The sequence below is a fragment of the Tursiops truncatus genome, chromosome 1 (genome assembly GCF_011762595.2).
Source record: "Tursiops truncatus isolate mTurTru1 chromosome 1, mTurTru1.mat.Y, whole genome shotgun sequence".
Lineage (NCBI taxonomy): Eukaryota > Metazoa > Chordata > Mammalia > Artiodactyla > Delphinidae > Tursiops > Tursiops truncatus.
In genome coordinates this window covers 40,355,267-40,375,170 of record NC_047034.1, presented here as the reverse complement: position 1 = coordinate 40,375,170, position 19,904 = coordinate 40,355,267, and the positions used below count along the sequence as shown (strand labels likewise).

At 36.0% G+C, this 19,904-nt stretch overlaps 1 protein-coding gene across 1 annotated transcript in view; it reads right to left on the bottom strand.

Moving 5' to 3' along the window:
- Window positions 1-19,904, bottom strand: part of PPP2R5A (protein phosphatase 2 regulatory subunit B'alpha) — a 91,886-nt gene that overhangs the window by 25,492 nt on the left and 46,490 nt on the right. The window contains exons 2-3 of the mRNA XM_019952544.3: window positions 18,330-18,526; window positions 15,567-15,668 (exon numbers count right to left, since the gene is read on the bottom strand). Coding sequence (XP_019808103.1) covers window positions 15,567-15,668; window positions 18,330-18,526 — 299 coding nt within the window. The remainder of the gene's footprint in view (window positions 1-15,566; window positions 15,669-18,329; window positions 18,527-19,904) is intronic.

The window sequence follows — 19,904 nt, the reverse complement described above, 5'->3', positions numbered from 1 at the left end:
AAATAAGAAATATATATTTGGTCTTCATCCCTGGTTATTGGCAGAGGGCTCCTAAACCCGTGGAATTTCCTGAGCGATAAAGAGTGAGAAGAAGATCTTTTGTTATTCATAATAAGCCCCTTCCAAACACAGTTTATGGTTATGAGTTTATGCTAATGAGGTGACTCTGGAGGATGAAGGCTGGTTATCAGAGGAACCAACCATAGTATCAGAGGGTTGGAACTTTCAGCCCAAGCCCCCATCCTCCACGAAGGGGAGGAGAAGATTGAGTTTAACCACCAATGGCCAATTATTTAGTTTATCATGCCTACGTGATACAACCATCAGAAACATCCTAAACAAAGGGGTTTGAAGAACTTCTGGGTCGGTGAACACGTCAAAGTGCTGGGAGGGTGGTTCATGGAAAATCCAAGCCCCTTCTCCACACCTTACCCTATTCATCTCTTCTATTTGGCTATTCCTGAGTTATATCCTTTATAATAAACTGGTAACAGTAAGTAAAGTGTTTCCCTGAGTTCTGTGAGCTGTTATAACAAATTATTGAACCAGAAGAGTGGGTCATGGTAACCCCAGATTTATAGCCAATTAATCAGAAGTATGGGAGGCCCAGACTCTCGACTGCCAACTGCAGTGATGGCAAGACCCCAGTCTTGATGGACTGAGCCCTTAACCCCTGGGGTCCTTGCTAACTCTGGGTAGTCAGTGTCAGAATGAATAAATTGTAGGACACCCAGTTGATGTTCACAGAGAACTGAAGAATTTCTTGGTGCGGAAAATCTATATATTTGGTGTCAGAAATGTTGAGGGTAGAAGAAACAAGTTTTCCTTTAACTATGTTTAGTGTGAACAGATAGCAGGTAAGCTCTGAAAAGCTCATTCACGTACTGGGGAGGTAAGACAAAAATAAAAACATATAAAATGGTATATACACAAAAACTATATGGCACAAACTATGAGTTCAGGAGACATTTAGAAAAGGGCTATATCACTGTGGAATAAGGTCAACAGGAAAGTTTTAAGGAGGACATAAAACTTGAGCCCTGCATTAGGTGTGATTTTGGACAAATCAAGAAGAAAGAGGAGGGCTTTTATAAGAAAGGTAGATGTCTCAAGAAGAAGATGGTGTAGCGTAGGGGCTGGTGGGTATGAAATCAGAGACTCTTTATGCAGATTCCAAGTTAAAAGCTGTGGTAAGGAGGGGCCAAGTTAGCCCTGAGTCAAGCATGGCATGCATTCAGGGCTTAAGGCTTATTAGTTTTAACAGTAATAGCATGTCTTTAACAGTAATAGCATGGGAGACTTACATGACATCAAGCTCCAGATCAAAATGAATCCTCTAAATCACATATACAGTTGAAATCTGTGCCTATCACAGATCTGACATATCATTTCTTACACAGGTTTCATCTGCATCACTTACCTGACACAGTGAACATTAATTAAGTGACCAGTCAAGATGAGTAGCAAAAAGCTTTTATGCAACCAACTTAGCACCACTGAAGAGATGATGACAAAAGGTTAAATACATGTTCAGTAATCCCAAACAGAGGCAGAAAAACACGAGTGACCTACAGAGCTAAAAATCTTCAATATGGCACAACTAAGACCATGCTTCTATAAAACTTTACCCCGCCCCCACTGTCACTCTCTCTATACCCTTTATTCTGCATTACTTTTTTTCTTGTATTTATCACACCCTGACATAGTATTATTTATTCTTTTCCCCTAGAGTGCAAGACAGTTTGCTTATTACTTCAATGCTTTACCCCCAATATTTAGAATAATGCCTGAAACACAAGAGATGCCCAATAAATATTTGCTGAATGAATGAAAATCATAGTTGAGAAACTGTATTTGTATTTCTGTATTAAAGTTTCTCTATGTTCTTCCACATGAAAAAATAATTTGCTCCAAGAACCTAACAAACAGTGCTGCAAAGGGACAATAGATACTTTCAGCAATGGGCTTATTTCTCTAATAAAATGGCAATCTTCACATATGTTCAAGGTCCTCCTATTCCTTTAATCCAAAAAATACCCTAAAAGATGAAAGATAACTAAAAAGTGTAAGGAAAGAAGGATAATCTTAGCATTCTATTCAGTACTGACTGTGTCCTTCCTAAGGCAGTTAAAATAAAATACGTAAAATTCTGGTCTTTACCAATAAAAGATTTTAGAAGGCACACCACAAAAGAGCATAGATCATTAATGTATTTGAAAATAAGACCTATATAAAAACCTAAAGGAACTAGAAATGTTTGGCTTAGAAAGGCAGACTTAAAAGCAACTTTAATGATTTACAAATACACAGAGGCTCTTTTTCAAGGAGTATGCTGACTGAATGTTTTCCAACCTCCATTAAGAGGAAGCTAATTTAAATGGGGCTTTAAAAATTGATTTAATATTTGAAAGAATTTATGTAAGAATTAACGTATACTAAATTCAATGACGGATATTAAGTGCCCAGAACACTGCCTGGTACATAGCAAACACTAACAAATCTTAGTCCTATAAGAATCTGGGTTGTTGTTTTTTTCTCCTTTTAAAAATAGGACATATTCTGCACAAACCTTGAATAGCTTAAATATGATCAGCCTATTTTTCCGCTGCTCTTTTAACCATAATAATTAAAAAGATAATTAATAACAAATAACTATTTACAATTAAAAAGGTCAAAGTAATGAAAATGTTTCTCAACCTTAAAATAAGGATAAAAGATGTTCCTTTTCTATTTCTGTGCATAAGTGTTGGTGCACTAAGTCACAGTCCCTATAATTTTTGATTCTTAGAACATGCAAATATTTAAAATATAGCATCTGGTCAAGAGCTATTTGGATGTGAAGGTGTACATAATAAAATATATATGTCCCCACTTTAAATTTCTACTTATACAGATCATAAAGAAGAGCCTCTAGTTCCTCAAATCAAGTTATCCTAAAATGGTCTGTGTTCTATTCAGTATCCTACATAATTACATCTTAATTATCTGTGCCAAAAAAAGAAGATAGTTGATAAAAAAAAATAAAAATACTACATAACCTGCCTGTATTCCAAGCTAGTATAGCAGTCATGCCTCTCTAATTATCTAGAAGTAGGCATATAGAAAATTACTATCTTGTTGGTCTTCAATAAATACAAAGCAATAATACTTAGGAAAGAAAATTTAAAAATAACTTATAGCTGTTTTACATCAATAATTATCATATAATACTCAGTAAATTAAAAGATATGGCCAGATAGTGATCCCCAGTGCTAAAATGGCCTTTCTTTTGTTCTTTTCTTCTGTGTTTCTTTATTCCATTTATTCCATTGTTCATTAGTATTTCCATTACAGTGTGGAAAAAAAAGTAAAAAGAAATTGTAAATTAGCACCTTTTTAGAAAATTCACAAAAAGTTGAAGAAACAAAAATTTGAAAGGTCTGAAATTACTTGAGATTATTCCCCTCATTAACTAAATTTAATATTTATTTTTCATCCTGGCAAATCAATTTCTAGCATCAAAGACCTGATAAGCTATATGTAAAATGTAAACTTTTAGTACAAAAAAAAAATTCCAGGTGACATGATTCAAGATATATTAACAACAAGGAATGAAATTTTCATTGAGCAAACTTCCTCAGTGCTATACTCTCTATAAGTTCATTCATCAGAACAGCTTTAACATTCCACTCTAAAAAAAGTATGATGATGTAGCTACTGACAAATCCTATCAATCAGTTCACTTCGCATTTAACAGACCATCTGACTGCCAAATTTAAAAACTGTATACCAAATTTTAGTTACTAGAAAGATTTTTAACTATAAACATATATATCCAGAGCAGAGCCTTTTAATCAGAAGACCATGGCTATGTAATATTTCTTGGGTATCTATGAATTTGTCTTGAGAGAAAACTCATTTTTAAAAAATCATATTTTGAAAGCAACTCACCATCTCCTAAAATGTTAAGAACCACTAGTTCCAGTGAATTTAAGTAAACTTCAAATCATACCAGTGAAAAACAGAAAGCACATTGTATATGTGGCTGAATATTTACTGTTAATTCCCAAGGGCATATAAAAATATCTTAATGGAAAAATTGTTTTTAAAAATTCAAAGACTGAGATTTTTTTTCAGGTTATCCAACTACATGTGATTAAAAATATATATAACTTACTGGCTAATGAGAATTTCATGCTTTTAAAACCTTTGCATCATTAAATCTATTATCACTAATTTTATACCAACTATGGCATGAAATTTCAGATGAACCCTGTGCAGTGCTATTAAAACATAGTTTACCACTTCAGTTTTTCTATTCTATAAGCTCTAATGTGCTGATAAATCTCAAAAATTTTATCAGTTTACACTAATCCTAGGATTCCTCTTCCATTTTATTTGGATGTATAGGTGCTAGACAGAGTGAATAAATAATGAGGCAGACTATTGCTTTAAAGTGTCCCAAATAGTTTAGAATATAAATTTCTTTCTCATCTTTTATAATAAAAATAGAATGAAATGGCACTAATAAATATAAGTCCTGGTAAAATAAAAACTCAACAATACAATCTGGAGGAATTCCCTGGTGGTCCAGTGGCTAGGTCTCCACACTTTCACTGCTGAGGGCCTGGGTTCAATCCCTGGTTGGGGAACTAAGATCCCGCGAGCCATGTAGTGCGGCCAAAAACAAACAAACAAACAAACAATATAATCTGAAGCAACACCGAGCACCCATATATAAAAGCAAGGTTCCTCTCTATCTCCCAGGAACTATGTAGAAAATAGCTGATGTTATCCATCCTATTGTCATTAACAAATCTATCATTTTTCATTTTATTCAGGATAGACTCTTGCCTCCAGTGGTTCAAGCCTGTGGCAGGCATTGTTGCTTAGCTAATCTAGCACCCATTCCCTTTCCCCTGCATGTCTCTACTACTGAAGCTGGAAAAACTAAATATTGATTCTGTCAGTCTGCCTTTCAACCAGAGTAATGGAAAAATGAAAAAGAGTATGGAAAAAAGAAAAATTAAAGACAATCCAACAAAATGAAGAAAGAGATAAGAAAAACAAAAAGATTTCAAGAGAAAGTGATATATATAGACAGAAGCAAAGAGCCAACATATGAATAGCAGGTATTCCCAAAGAAGAAAACAATGGGGTAGAACAGAAGAAATACTAAAAAGTATTATTGAAGAAAACTTTTCAAAAATAAAAGTGTTTTTTTTTTCAGCAAAAGAACACTATTCAACTGGGAAAACTGATGTAGAAAAAAATCAACACTTATGTATAGACCAAGAAAAGCAGTTGGCAGGACTTCCCTGGTGGCGCAGTGGTTAAGAATCCGCCTTCCAATGCAGGGGACACAGGTTCGAGCCCTGGTCCAGGAAGATCCCACATGCTGAGAAGCAACTAAGCCTGTGTGCCACAACAACTGAGCCTGCACTCCAGAGCCCGCGAGCCTCAACTACTGAAGCCAGCACGCCTAGAGCCTGTGCTCCACAAGAGAAGCCACTGCAATGAGAAGCCCATGCACCGCAGCAAAGAGTAGCCCCTGCTCGACGCAACTAGAGAAAGCCTGTGCACAGCAACGAAGACCCAGTGCAACCAAAAAACAAAAAAAAACCCAACTGGCCATTAAAGGAAAAATATCCTTTGGGCGCCAGGCATAAAGACCAAGAATATAAGAGGAAAAAAATCAGACTGAAATAAGAAGACAATGGAATAACATATTTAAGGTACCTAAGGAAATTAAGAAGCTGAACCAAGGATTTTATATCAACTCAAATTGATCTTTAAACATAAATGCTAGAGACAAACTGAGATGAAACATGCAACGACTCAGGAAGTAGTGGTCCCATGAGCCCTTCTACTAAAGAATGAGCTTCAAATTACCAAGAAATGGTCAGAGAAACTTTTCATAAGGATTGATAGTAAATATTAAATATATTACCTGTAGAACTAATGACAAGTGTTGGGCATAAAGGTGACAGAATAGTATAAAATCAGTTATATATTCTAACTATGTACAACTATCAAAAATAGGGAGTTGGAGGAGGGGAAGGAGAAGAGTATGGGACGTAGAAGAAGCTCTGAATTGTCATGTAAGTATTTACTGTGAAAGTAAAAGGCTCACCCCCTGCCACTTTCCCCCCTTAATGTCCATACATCTGTTCTCTACATCTGTGTCTCAATTTCTGCCCTGCAAACCTCTTCATCTTTACCATTTTTCTAGGTTCTGATTATATGTGTTAATATACAATATTTGTTTTCCTCTTTCTGACATAACTTCACTCTGTATGACAGTCTCTAGATTCATCCACGTCTCTACAAATGACCCAATTTCATCCCTTTTTATGGCTGAGTAATATTCCATTGTATATACGTACCACATCTTTATCCATTCATCTGTCGATGGGCATCTAGGTTGCTTCCATGACCTGGCTATTGTAAATAGTGCTGCAATGAACATTGGGGTGCATGTGTCTTTTTGAATTCTGCTTTTCTCTGGGTATACGCCCAGTAGTGGGATTGCTGGATCATATGGTAATTCTATTTTTAGTTTTTTAAGGAATCTCCATACTGTTCTCCACAGGGGCTGTATCAACTTACATTCCCACCAACAGTGCAAGAGGGTTCCCTTTTCTCCACACCCTCTCCAGCATTTGTTGTTTGTAGATTTTCTGATGAAGTCCAATCTAATTGGTGTGAGGTGATACCTCACTGTAGTTTTGATTTGCATTTCTCTAATAATTAGTGATGCTGAGCAGCTATCATGTGCTTCTTGCCCATCTGTATGTCTTCTTTGGAGAAATGTCTATTTAGGTCTTCTGCCCATTTTTGTATTGGATTGGTTGTTTTTTTAATATTGAGCTGCATGAGCTGTTTATATATTTTGGAGATTAATCCTTTGTCTGTTGATTTCTTTGCAAATATTTTCTCCCATTCTGAGGATTGTCTTTTCGGTTGGTTTGTAGTTTGCTTTGCTTTGCAAAAGCTTTTAAGTTTCATTAGGTCCCATTTGTTTATATTTGTTTTTATTTCCATTGCTCTAGGAGGTGGATCAAAAAAGATCTTGCTGTGATTTATGTCAAAGAGTGTTCTTCCTATGTTCTTCCTATGTTTTCCTCTAAGAGTTTTAAAGTGTCTGATCTTACATTTAGGTCTCTAATCCATTTAGAGATTTTTTGTGTGTATAGTGTTAGGGAGTGTTCTAATTTCATTCTTTTACAATGTAGCTGTCCAGTTTTCCCAGCAACACTTAATGAAGAGACTGTCTTTTCTTCACTGTATATCTTTGCCTCCTTCGTCATAGATTAGTTGACCAAGGTGCGTGGGTTTATCTCTGGGCTTTCTATCCTGTTCCATTGATCTACATTTCTGTTTTTGTGCCAGTATCATATTGTCTTGATTACTGTACTTTTGTAGTATAGTCTGAGGTCAGGGAGTCTGATTCCTCCAGCTCCATTTTTTTCCCTTAAGACTGCTATGGCTATTTGGGGTTTTTTGTGTCTCCATATAAATTTTAAGATTTTTTGTTCTAGTTCTGTAAAAAATGCCATTGGTAGTTTGATAAGGATTGCACTGAATCTGTAGACTGCTTTGGGTAGTATAGTCATTTTCACAATATTGATTCTTCCAATCCAAGAACATGGTATATCTCTCCATCTGTTTGTATCATCTTTTATTTCTTTCATTGGTGTCTTACAGTTTTCTGCATACAGGTCTTTTGTCTCCCTAGGTAGGTTTATTCTTAGGTATTTTATTCTTTTTGTTGCAGTGGTAAATGGGAGTGTTTCCTTAATTTCTCTTTCAGATTTTCCATCATTAGTGTATAGGACTGTAAGAGATTTCTGTGCATTAATTTTGTATCCTGCAACTCTACCAAATTCATTGATTAGCTCTAGTAGTTTTCTGGTGGCATCTTTAGGATTCTCTATGCATAGTATCATGTCATCTGCAAACAGTGACAGTTTTACTTCTTCTTTTCCAATATGCATTCATTTTATTTCTTTCTCTTCTCTGATTGCCGTGGCTAGGACTTCCAAAACTCTGTTGAATAATAGTGGTGAGGGTGGCAATCCTTGTCTTGTTCCTGATCTTAGAGGAAATGCTTTCAGTTTTTCACCATTGAGAATGATGTTTGCTGTGGGTTTGTCGTATATGGCCTTTATTATGTTGAGGTAGGTTCCCTCTATGCCCACTTTCTGGAGAGTTTTTATCATAAATAGGTGTTGAATTTTGTCAAAAGCTTTTTCTGCATATATTGAGATGATCATATGGTTTTTATTCTTCAATTTGTTAATACGGTGTACCATACTGATTGATTCACGTATATTGAAGAATCCTTGCATCTCTGGGATAAATCCCACTTGATCATGTTGTATGAGTCTTTTAATGTGTTGTTGGATTCTGTTTGCTAGTATTTTGTTGAGAATTTTTACATCCATATTCATCAGTGATACTGGTCTGTAATTTTCTTTTTTTTGTAGTATCTTTGTCTGGTTTTGGTATCAGGGTGATGGTGTCCTCATAGAATGAGTTTGGGAGTGTTCCTTCCTCTGCAATGTTTTGGAAGAGTTTGAGAAGGATGGGTGTTAGCTCTTCTCTAAATGTTTGATAGAATTCACCTGTGAAGGCATCTGGTCCTGGACTTTTGTTTGTTGGAAGATTTTTATTCACAGTTTCAATTTCATTACTTGTGATTGGTCTGTTCATATTTTCTATTTCTTCGTGGTTCAGTCTTGGAAGGTTATACCTTTCTAAGAATTTGTCCATTTCATCCAGGTTGTCCATTTTATTGGCATAGAGTTGCTTGCAGTAGTCTCTTAGGATGCTTTGTATTTCTGTGGTGTCTATTGAAACTTCTCCCTTTTCATTTCTAATTTTGAGTCCTCTCCCTCTTTTTATTGATGAGTCTGGCTAATGGTTTATCAATTTTGTTTATCTTCTCAAAGAACCAGCTTTTAGTTTTATTGATCTTTGCTACTGTTTTCTTTGTTTCTATTTCATTTATTTCTGCTCTGATCTTTATGATCTCTTTCCTTCTACTAACTTTGGGTTTTGACTGTTCTTCTTTCTCTAGTTCCTTTAGGTGTAAGGTTAGATTGTTTATTTGAGATTTTTCTTATTTCCTGAGGTAGGCTTGTAATGATATAAACTTCCCTCTTAGAAATGCTTTTGCTGCATTCCATAGGTTTTGGATCATCGTGTTTTCGTTGTCATTTGTCTCTAGGTACTTTTTGATTTCCTCTTTGATTTCTTCAGTGATCTCTTGGTTATTTAGTAACGTATTGTTTAGTCTCCATGTGTTTGTGTTTTTTACGTTTTTTTCCCTGTAATTGATTTCTAATCTCATAGCGTTGTGGTCAGAAAAAATGCTTGATATGATTTCAATTTTCTTAAATTTACTGAAGCTTGATTTGTGACCCAGGATGTGATCTATCCTTGAGAATGTTCCGTGCACACTTGAGAAGAAAGTGTAATCTGCTGTTTTTGGATGGAATGTCCTATAAATATCAATTAAATCTATCTGGTCTACTGTGTCATTTAAAGCATGTGTTTCCTTATTAATTTTCATTTTGGATGATCTGTCCATTGGTGTGAGGGGTTAACGTCCCCCACTATTATTTTGTTACTGTCGATTTCCTCTTTTAGAGCTGTTAGCAGTTGCCTTGTGTATTAAGGTGTTCCTATGTTGGGTGCATATATATTTATAATTGTTATATCGTCTTCTTGGATTGATCCCTTGATCATTATGTAGTGTCCTTCCTCATCTCTTATAACGTTCTTTATTTTAAAGTCTATTTTATCTGATATGAGTATTGCTACTCCAGCTTTCTTTTGATTTCCATTTGCATGGAATATGTTTTTCCATCCTCTCACTTTCAGTCTGTATGTGTCCCTAGGTCTGAAGTGGGTCGTTGTAGACAGCATATAGATGGGGTCTTGTTTTTGTATGCATTCAGCGAGCCTGTGTCTTTTGGTTGGAGCACTTAATCCATTCACGTTTATGGTAATTATCGATATGTATGTTACTACTACCATTTTCTTGTTTTGGGTTTGTTTTTGTAGGTCCTTTTCTTCTCTTGTGTTTCCCACTTAAAGAAGTTCTTTTTGCATTTGTTGTAGAGCTCGTTTGATGGTGCTGAATTCTCCCAGCTTTTGCTTTTCTGTAAAGCTTTTGATTTCTCTATTGAATCTGAATGAGATCCTTGCTGGGTAGAGTAATCTTGGTTGTAGGTTCCCTTTCATCCCTTTAAATCCCTTCCCTTTTATCACTTTAAATATATCATGCCACTGCCTTCTGGCTTGTAGAGTTTCTTCTGAAAAACCAGCTGTTAACCTTATGGGAGGTCCCTTGTATGTTATTTGTCATTTTTTCCCTTGCTGCTTTCAATGATATTTCTTTGCCTTTAATTTTTGTCAATTTGATTACTATGTGTCTCAGCGCGTTTCTCCTTGGGTTTGTCCTGCCTGGGACTCTCTGTGCTTCCTGGACTTGGGTGGCTATTTCCTTTCCCATGTTAGAGAAGTTTTAGACTACAATCTCTTCAAATATTTTCTCAGGTCCTTTCTGTCTTCTCCTTCTGGGACCCCTATAATGCGAATGCTGTTGCGTTTAATGTTGTCCCAGAGGTCTCGTAGGCTGTCTTCATTTCTTTTCATTCTTTTGTCTTTAGTCTGTTCCACAGCAGTGAATTCCACCATTCTGTCTTCCACGTCACTTATGCGTTCTTCTGCCTCAGTTATTCTGCTATTGATTCCTTGTAGTGTATTTTTCATTTCACTTACTATATTGTTCATCTCTGTTTGTTTTTTAATTCTTCTAGGTGTTTGTTCTTCAATTCTTCTAGGTCTTTGTTAAACATTTCTTGCAGCTTCTCGATCTTTGCCTCCATTCTTTTTCTGAGGTCCTGGATCATCTTCACTATCATTATTCTGAATTCCTTTTCTGGAAGGTTGCCTATCTCCACTTCATTTAGTTGTTTTTATGGTATTTTATCTTCTTCCTTCATCTGGTACATGGCCCTCTGCCATTTCATCTTGTTTATCTTTCTGTGAATGTGGGTTTTTTCCCACAAGCTTCAGGATTGTAGTTCTTCTTGCTTCTGCTTTCTGCCCTCTGGTGGATGAGGCTATCTAAGAGGCTTGTGCAAGTTTCCTGAGGGAGGGACTGGTGGTGGGTAGAGCTGGCTGTTGCTCTGGTGGGTAGAGCTCAGTAAAACTTTAATCTGCTTGTCTGCTGATGGGTAGGGCTGAGTTCCCTCCTTGTTGGTTGTTTGGTCTGAGGAGACCCAACACTGGAGCCTACTAGCCTACCTCTCTGGTGGGGTTAATGGTGGACACTGGGAGGGCTCACGCCAACGAGTACTTCCGAGAACTTCTGCTGCCAGTGTCCTTGTCCTCACGGTGAGACACAGCCACCCACGGCCTCTGCAGAAGACCCTCCAACACTAGCAGGTAGGTCTGGTTCAGTCTCCTATGGGGTCACTGCTCCTTCCCCTGGGTCCCAATGCACACACTACTTTGTGTGTGCCCTCCAAGAGTGGAGTCTCTGTTTCCCCTAGTCTTGTCGAAGTTCTGCAATCAAATCTTGCTAGGCTTCAAAGTCTGATTCTCTAGGAATTCCTCCTCCCGTTGCTGGACCCCCAGGTTGGGAAGCCTGACGTGGGGCTCAGAACGTTCACTCCAGTGGGTGGACTTCTGTGGTATAAGTGTTCTCCCATTTGTGAGTCACCCACCCAGCAGTTATGGGATTTGATTTTATTGTGATTGTGCCCCTCCTACCGTCTCATTGTGGCTTTTCCTTTGTCTTTGGATGTGGGGTATCTTTTTTGGTGAGTTCCAGTGTCTTCCTGTCGATGACTGTTCAGCAGTTAGTTTTGATTCCAGTGCTCTTGCAAGAGGGAGTGAGACCACGTCCTTCCACTCCACCATCTTGAACCAATCTATATAATAAATTTTTATTACCAATTTTCCAATAATTATGAGGAGTGAGTTGTCACACAGTGACATTAGGGCAAGAAGACTATCCCTCCCTCAGTCTCAACTAAAAAAATGTGCTACAGAGATGGACTTTTGCAATGGCAGAGTGAGGACTTCAGTAAATTTGCTGTCTCACAAAAAACAATGAAAAACAGTTTGAGCTGGCAGAAGAAAGGTCAATAGAGATTATCTAGTTTGAGGTGTAGAAAGAAAGATTGAACACAAAATGAACAGAGCTTCAGAGACCTATGGGATACCATCAATCATACGAAGATATACATAATGGGAGTCTCAGAGGGAGAGGAGAAAGATGAACAAAAATAGCTGAAGAAATAGCTAAAAACAACCCAAATTTGATGAAAAGTATTAATTTATACAATGAACTATTAAGTGGAGCTCACTGAAGTCCAACTAGAATAGTCAAAGAGATGCATATCTAGAGACATCATAATCAAACAGACAGACAGTTAAAGACAAAGAAAATTTTCAAAGCAGCAAGTAATAAATAACTTATCACATACATCAGATCCTAAATATTTTTAATAACTGACTTCTCAAAAGAAAACCATGGACACCAGAGCACCAATAGGATGACACCTTCAAAGTGCTGAAGGAAAAAGGCAGTTAGCCAAGAATTCTATATCCAGCAAAACTCTCCTTCAAAAATGAAGGGAAAATTAAGAGATTCCCAGATCAACTGACAAACAGGAAATACTATTGTGCCTTACAGGAAATACTAAAAGGAATCCTTCAGGCTTAAATGAAAGGACACCATATATAACTTGAATCCACTGGAAGAAATAAAGAGGTAAAGGTAACTACATAGGTAAATATAAAAGACAGTATAAATGTACTTTTATTTATAACTCTTTTGTTCTCCTGCTTTACAAGACAACCACATAAAGCAATAATTACAAAACTGTGTTGATGGGTGTACAATGTATAAGCATACCTTGGAGATATTGCAGGTTTGGTTCCAGACCACCATAATAAAGCGAATATTGCACTAAAGCAAGTCACATTATTTTTTTTGGTTTCCCAATGCATATAAAAGTTATGTGTACACTATAGTCTCTTAAGTATGCAATAGCATTATGTTTAAAAAAAGTGTACATACCTTAATTTAAAAATACTTTATTGCTAAAAAATGCTAACCATCATCTGAGTCTTCAGGAAGTTGTCATCTTTTTGCAATAATAACATCAAAGATCACTGATCACCATAAAAAAATATAACAATGTAAAAGTCTGAAGTATTCCAAGAATTATCAAAATGTGACACTGAGACATGAAGTAAGCAAATGCTGTTGGAAAATGGTTCTGATAGACTTGTTCAACACAGGATTGCCACAAACCTTCAATTTGTAAAAAATGCAATATCTGCAAAGTGCAATAAAGTGAAGTGTAATAAGATGCTATTTTATGTCTGCATAAAGATCTAATTTGTATGACAGTAATACCACAAAGGAAGGGGGAGGGAATGGAGGTATCCTGGACCAAAATTTTGTATACTACTAAAATTAAGGGAGTATTCAACCAAACTAGATCGTTTTAAGATGCTAATTGTAATCCCTAGGGTAACTACTAAGACAGTAACTCAAAAAAATATAGTTAAAGAAACAAGCGAATTAAAATGGTACACTAGAAAATACCTATTTAATACAAAAGGTAATAATGGAGGAATAGAGGAACAAAAAAGATATAAGACATAAAACAGCAAAATGGAAGACATAAATCCTACCTTATCAGTAATTACATTAAATGTAAATGGATTAAATACTGCTCAAAAGGCAGAGACAGTCAAAATTGATTAAAAGAAAAAAACAAACAAACAAAAAACGGGTTCCAACTACATGCTGCTTACAAGAAACACTATTTATTTATTTATTTATTTGCCATGCTGTGCAGCTTGCAGGATCTTAGTTCCCTGACCAGGGAATGAACCCAGGCCCTCAGCAGTGAAAGTGGAGAGTCCTAACCACTGGACCACAAGGGAATTCCCAAAAAACACAATTTAGATTCAAAGAAACAAACAGATAAGAAGTAAATGTATGGAAAAGACATATCATGCAAACAGTAACCAAAAGAGAGTTAGGCAGTGGCAGTTAGACAGTAAATATCAGAAAAAATGAACTTTAACACAAAAACGGTTATTAGAGTTATAATGATAAGGGACATATCCAAGAGGAAGATAAAACAATTATAAACATATGCAGCTAACAATAGGGCCCCAAAAATTCCTGAAGCAAAAACTGACAGAACTGAAGAGAGAAATAGACAATTCAACAACAATAGTTGGAGACTTCAATATCTCACTTTCAATAATGGACAGAACTAGACAGAACATCAACAAAGAAACAGAAGACTTAAACAACCAACTAGATCTAAGAGATTTCAACACAACACTCCACCCAACAACAACAGTATACGTGGTCTTCTCAAGTACACATGAAACATTCTCCATGATAAACAATATGCTAGACCATAAAAAGAAGCCTCAATAAATTTAAAAGGATTGAAAACTTCAAAGTATATTCTACACCCACAATGGAATAAAATTATAAATCAGAAAGAAATCTGGGAGTCACAAATATGTAGAAATTAAACACATTCCTAAATAACTAATGGGCCAAATAAATCACAGAGGAAATCAGAAAATATTTTGAAATGAATGAAAACAAAAACACAACATATCAAAATCTATGGGAAACAGATGTTAAACAAAAACTTGTACATGAATGTGTAACATTCTTAACAGCTCTAATCACAACACCCAAAAGGTAGAAACCATCCAAATGTCCATCTACTGATTAATGGATAAACAAAATGTGGTATGTCCATACAATGGAATATTATTCAGCCATTAAAAGGAATGACATATTGATACACGTTACAATATTGATAAACCCTGAAAATATTATGTTAAGTTAAAGAACCCAAACACAAAAGGCCACATATTATATGACTCCATTTATATTGAATATCTAGGACAAGCAAATCCATAGAGACAGAATGTGGATGAAAAGCTGCCAGGGGCTGTGGGGGTGGGAGAATGGAAAGTGACTGTTAATGACAAGGGGGTTTCCATTTGGGGTGATGAAAAGGTTATGGAACTAGATAGTAGTGATGGTTGCACAGCATTAAAAATGCACTTAATGCTACAGAATACACTTTAAAATGGTTTAAATGGTAAATGTTAAGTGTATTTTACCACAATAAAAAAAGTGAAAAGCAATATTTTGAGAAAAGAAAATGTTAAGAAAACATATTAAAAGTCAAGTACTTTAGGGCTTCCCTGGTGGCACAGTGGTTGAGAGTCTGCCTGCCTATGCAGGGGACGCGGGTTCGTGCCCCGGTCCAGGAAGATCCCACATGCCGCAGAGCAGCTAGGTCCGTGAGCCATGGTTGCTGAGCCTGCGCGTCCGGAGCCTGTGCTCCACGACGGGAGAGGCCAAAACAGTGAGAGGCCCACGTACCGCAAAAAAATAAATAAATAAATAAGTCAAGTACTTTAAATAGACACTCAGGTCTAAAACAGAGTTCTGTGATTTCAGCAGAATATCATAAATGTAAAAATTGTCAATACAAAGTTATGTTCCATACTTGTATGTGAGGCCAAGAGGCCTCAAGTGTGGGCTCATCCTCTTCTGGATCAAAATCTGGATTATCACTTGGAGGAAGAGTTCGGAAGATGTTAGCACTGATCTGTAAAGAAAAATAAATTTAGATTCATGTTCTAAATAAACATATGTTTTTGTTGCTTAATTGAATTAAAAAATGCAAAATGAAATATTTTTAAGATAACTTTATTTAAGAAAAAGGTTAAGTTGTGGCTGTAAACTTAGTTCAAAACCTATAAATCTCTTCAAGATATGAAGGCAGCCATTTGTTTCTCTCTTTTCTCTGTCCCATAATTCTGACTTCTATAGATATCAAACTTCGTACAGATTACCTCTAGACTCCTCTTCCTTAAATCACAAGTTTTTCTTTCCAAGTTTTGCTTTTAAAAAAAAAAAAAAAAAGAGGATGTGAGGGAACTGGGGGGGTGGGCGGAGCATAAAGTTCCTAACTCTCCCTATCCCTAACTTGATTCTTTTCATCTTTCCACAACTCCCCCCATATCCTAACCCAGCCATTTACTTACCTTATAACCCAAGAGTTTGGTAAAATATCTCTTACACATACACATCACGCTAATGAAGAGGAAGATGGGGGTAGAATACTTTCACTGTCATTACAGACATAGTTATTCACTGCCATTACAGTCATAGTTATAATACCCCATGATGACTTAATTTACTGTATTTCATTAACTCTGAGCATTTTTTTAAAAAAAATATTAATCTCTCTGAAATAAGGATATGCTTTGAGACTCTTCATTTCAGAGTCTTCATTTTAGGTTATAATTTCATCTTTCACATTGTCTGTCTTAGTACCAAAGTAAACTACATATCCTTTTTCTCTAGCAAAGGATGGATTGTGAGCCCAACGCAAAATTCGTTGAAGAATGATGAACAGACTGACAGACCAAATGGTTTAGTAAACATGTAAGGCCCTAATTTTGAGGGGTTGGTCATTTAAGATAAATTATTTGGGGACAGAGGATGAGACAAGCGTTGTTTGGTGGTGCAAGCAAATTCCCAACCATTCTTATGAAGTAGCATCTATGGTAATCCAAACAACTGCTAACAGTCAATTACTATAACCATAAGACTTAGAAAGTTATAATCCAGAATTTGATTTGCTAGAACTCAAAGCCAGTACATGAAGGCAGAGCCAATAAATAGTTTGATAAATATCAATTTCACAGAGTGGCAGAAAGTCATAGATAGAACTTGAAAAGGAACTATATCCCATAGGAGGGCATAATTTGCCTTTGAAATCATACTTATTATTGTTGGTAGTAAAAGTTAAACCTTGTAGCCACCAATAAAATTAACTGTATACAGCAAATACACAGAAGAGCTTTAAAGAACTAAGCGGGTGAGTTGGCTTCTTAGCTAGAAATTAAGTACCCAGAAGTTAAAAAAAAAAAAAAAAAGGACAAAACACACACATCTTTTTACTTGGGAAAAGAAATTAAATCTCGGAATTTATTAGTAAATAGAAAATTACAAAATAATTTGACTCAAATATTTGAGTACTTTCAATATCTGAGGCAACAACTTTAGAGAGATAAAAATATCTTCCCTAGGATTTTCAAAATTCCTGAATACAAACCATTTGAAATCAATAAAGTGGAAATATTGCATTTTCCCCCTGAACATTTTTTAATGACAAACACAAAACAAAATACAAAGTCTATCAATAATCAATACTTATATTCTCAAACTATCTCTTTTAATTATCTGTGGAATTGAGGAAGCTAATTTCATTTTGATTAATGTTCTCTCTAGAGCTAATCTTTAAAAAAATCTTAAGGCTTTTATTTTGTTTTTTAAAAAGAAAAAAACGAACCAAAATGTCCTAAGTCCTTTTAACTGGTCTTCTAGTACAATATGATGAAAGAAAACTCAGCTAGTATATTAGGGTCAAATTTAACTTTCCTGCACATTTTGCTCTTCCCCCAGAACATATATCAGGCACAGGGAAAGAAATTAAGGCAACTAAATTGTATAGTTTATAGCTTAGATTATACTTGCTATAACCTTCTATAACCAACATTTAAGCTTAAATTGTGTACTCAGTGACTCTAATTATTTCAAATGAATTTTTTGTATTTCGTTATGCACCAAAATACAAAAACCACAAGTCTGAAACAAATTTCTACAGTTTGATGGAGAATATGGTTAAATAATTAATAAACAGTATCCTAAACAACCTTACTTCAATACTTTTCACAGCAGATATTTCAAACTTTTGTTTACATCATTTAACTTCTTAAAGGTCCCACGTTTTGATTAAAATTCAGTGTTATAGAATCTACATATATGATATCAAAATGTCCTAAATAAGATTTATTTTAGACCTGACTCCCTTATCCACTGCTGAGAGCCCCATAGTTTTTCATTGGTCTTTTCTTCCCCCTTTAGATGTTCTTCCTCCACAGCTATTCAGCTGCATGTTAATTATCTATCAATCTGTATTATCTTGAGCTTATATCTTTCTCCTAAGCTCTAGATATGCACTATCCAATGTGGTAGCCACCAGCCATTGTGGCTTTTGAATTCCCAAACTATTATAAAGCAATGACACCATCATTGGAATGGATGGATAATCTTTCAAATGGACTATTTAAAAAAAACATTCTTTTGAGCACATTAATTATTGTATATTTATTAAAAATCAGTCTCATTAAATCATAATTACACCTCAGATCTTACTTGAATTTATATAAATCTGAGGAACTTAAGTCTAGAGGCTTACCATTTTTACTATATCAGAATACGCTGATTCAACAATTACACCACGATTAGTTGAAACATACTCAACCAGTTCATTCAATGTTGCTCTTTTAACTTCTTTGCTCTTCAAGTCTGAAACAGAGTCCATGAAATCAAAGAGTATGCAACACTGCTGCAGCTTCTGACAGAAAAGCTCTTGTTGTTCATTTGAAGTGGCATCTGTAAATAAAAATAAAGAGAAACTTAGAAATGACCTACTCAGAAGTTACCTTCATGTTTGCCAATTTTGTAGAAGCTATTCACGTACATAAAGTAAAACTTCTCTCAAAAATCTAGTGAGAAATTTACCCATCTAATCCCATTATTCACGCCAGACATGAATTTCTATCTTCCTCCTCTCTCACTACCCACAATCAATCATTAAATGTTATTGATTCCGTTTCTTTAACTTATCTGGAATCTATCCTTTTCTTGTCATTCCCTCTGCCACTTTAACGGCCCTCACATTCATCATTTAGACTACAGCAATGACATCCTAACTGCTTCTCTTGCCTGGGGCCATAACCTGCGATTCCTGATTTATCCTCTAAGCTACTTCAAAAGCTAAAATCTTGCTAAAATGAGAATCATTCTGATCATACTCAATACTTTTCAATGATCCTCCAAAAATTACAGAATGACGTTCAAACTCCTTAGGATTGTATACAAAATGAAGCTGCCTACGGCCAAGAGTCATCTCTCAACACTATCTAGCATGCACCTTCACTTTAGTTAAACCATGCTCTCTGCAATTTCCTGAAGATTTTACACTGTTTCCTCTGCCTGGAATGCCCTTTTCCCACATTTCCACCCTGAGAACTCTCCCCATTTATTAAGTTTCAGCATAAGCATATTCCACTCTCAGAAGCTTTCTCTATGGCACTGAAGCTAAATTGGTTGGTTAATCCACACTGACCCAAATGTATCTTAGGTGCTATCTCTATTGTAGTATTTACTGTGCGATATGGCAGTTATATTTTACATGTATTATACTCTTAGATTACGAGGCCCCCAAAGACAGGAAACAAGTGTTCTCCCTTTCTTTCTCTCTCTCTCCCCCTCCCTCCGCCCTCTCATTATCTAGCACAGTACCTGCCACACAACATGCATTCAGTAAATGTTTATTGTTTTATCTTCTACTGAGTACAAAAATATGGGCACATTATAATCATTTGATTCTAACAAATGTATTAAATCTTTTTGTTTGCAACATTCAAAAAGTAATGAAGGGCTTCCCTGGTGGCGCAGTGGTTGAGAGTCCGCCTGCCGATGCAGGGGACACGGGTTCGTGCCCCGGTCTGGGAAGATCCCACATGCAGCGGAGCAGCTGGGCCCGTAAGCCATGGCCGCTGAGCCTGCGCGTCCGGAGCCTGTGCTCCGCAACGGGAGAGGCCACAACAGTGAGAGGCCCACGTACCGCAAAAAAAAAAAAAAAAAAAAAAGTAATGAAATTTCACTTCTGAATTTCAAATCTATAAACAAGGACCTTCAGTTATTCAGCTCAATTATTTGTTTCTTGAACTACTGAGATTAAATTTTTAAAAATCATGTATTCTGA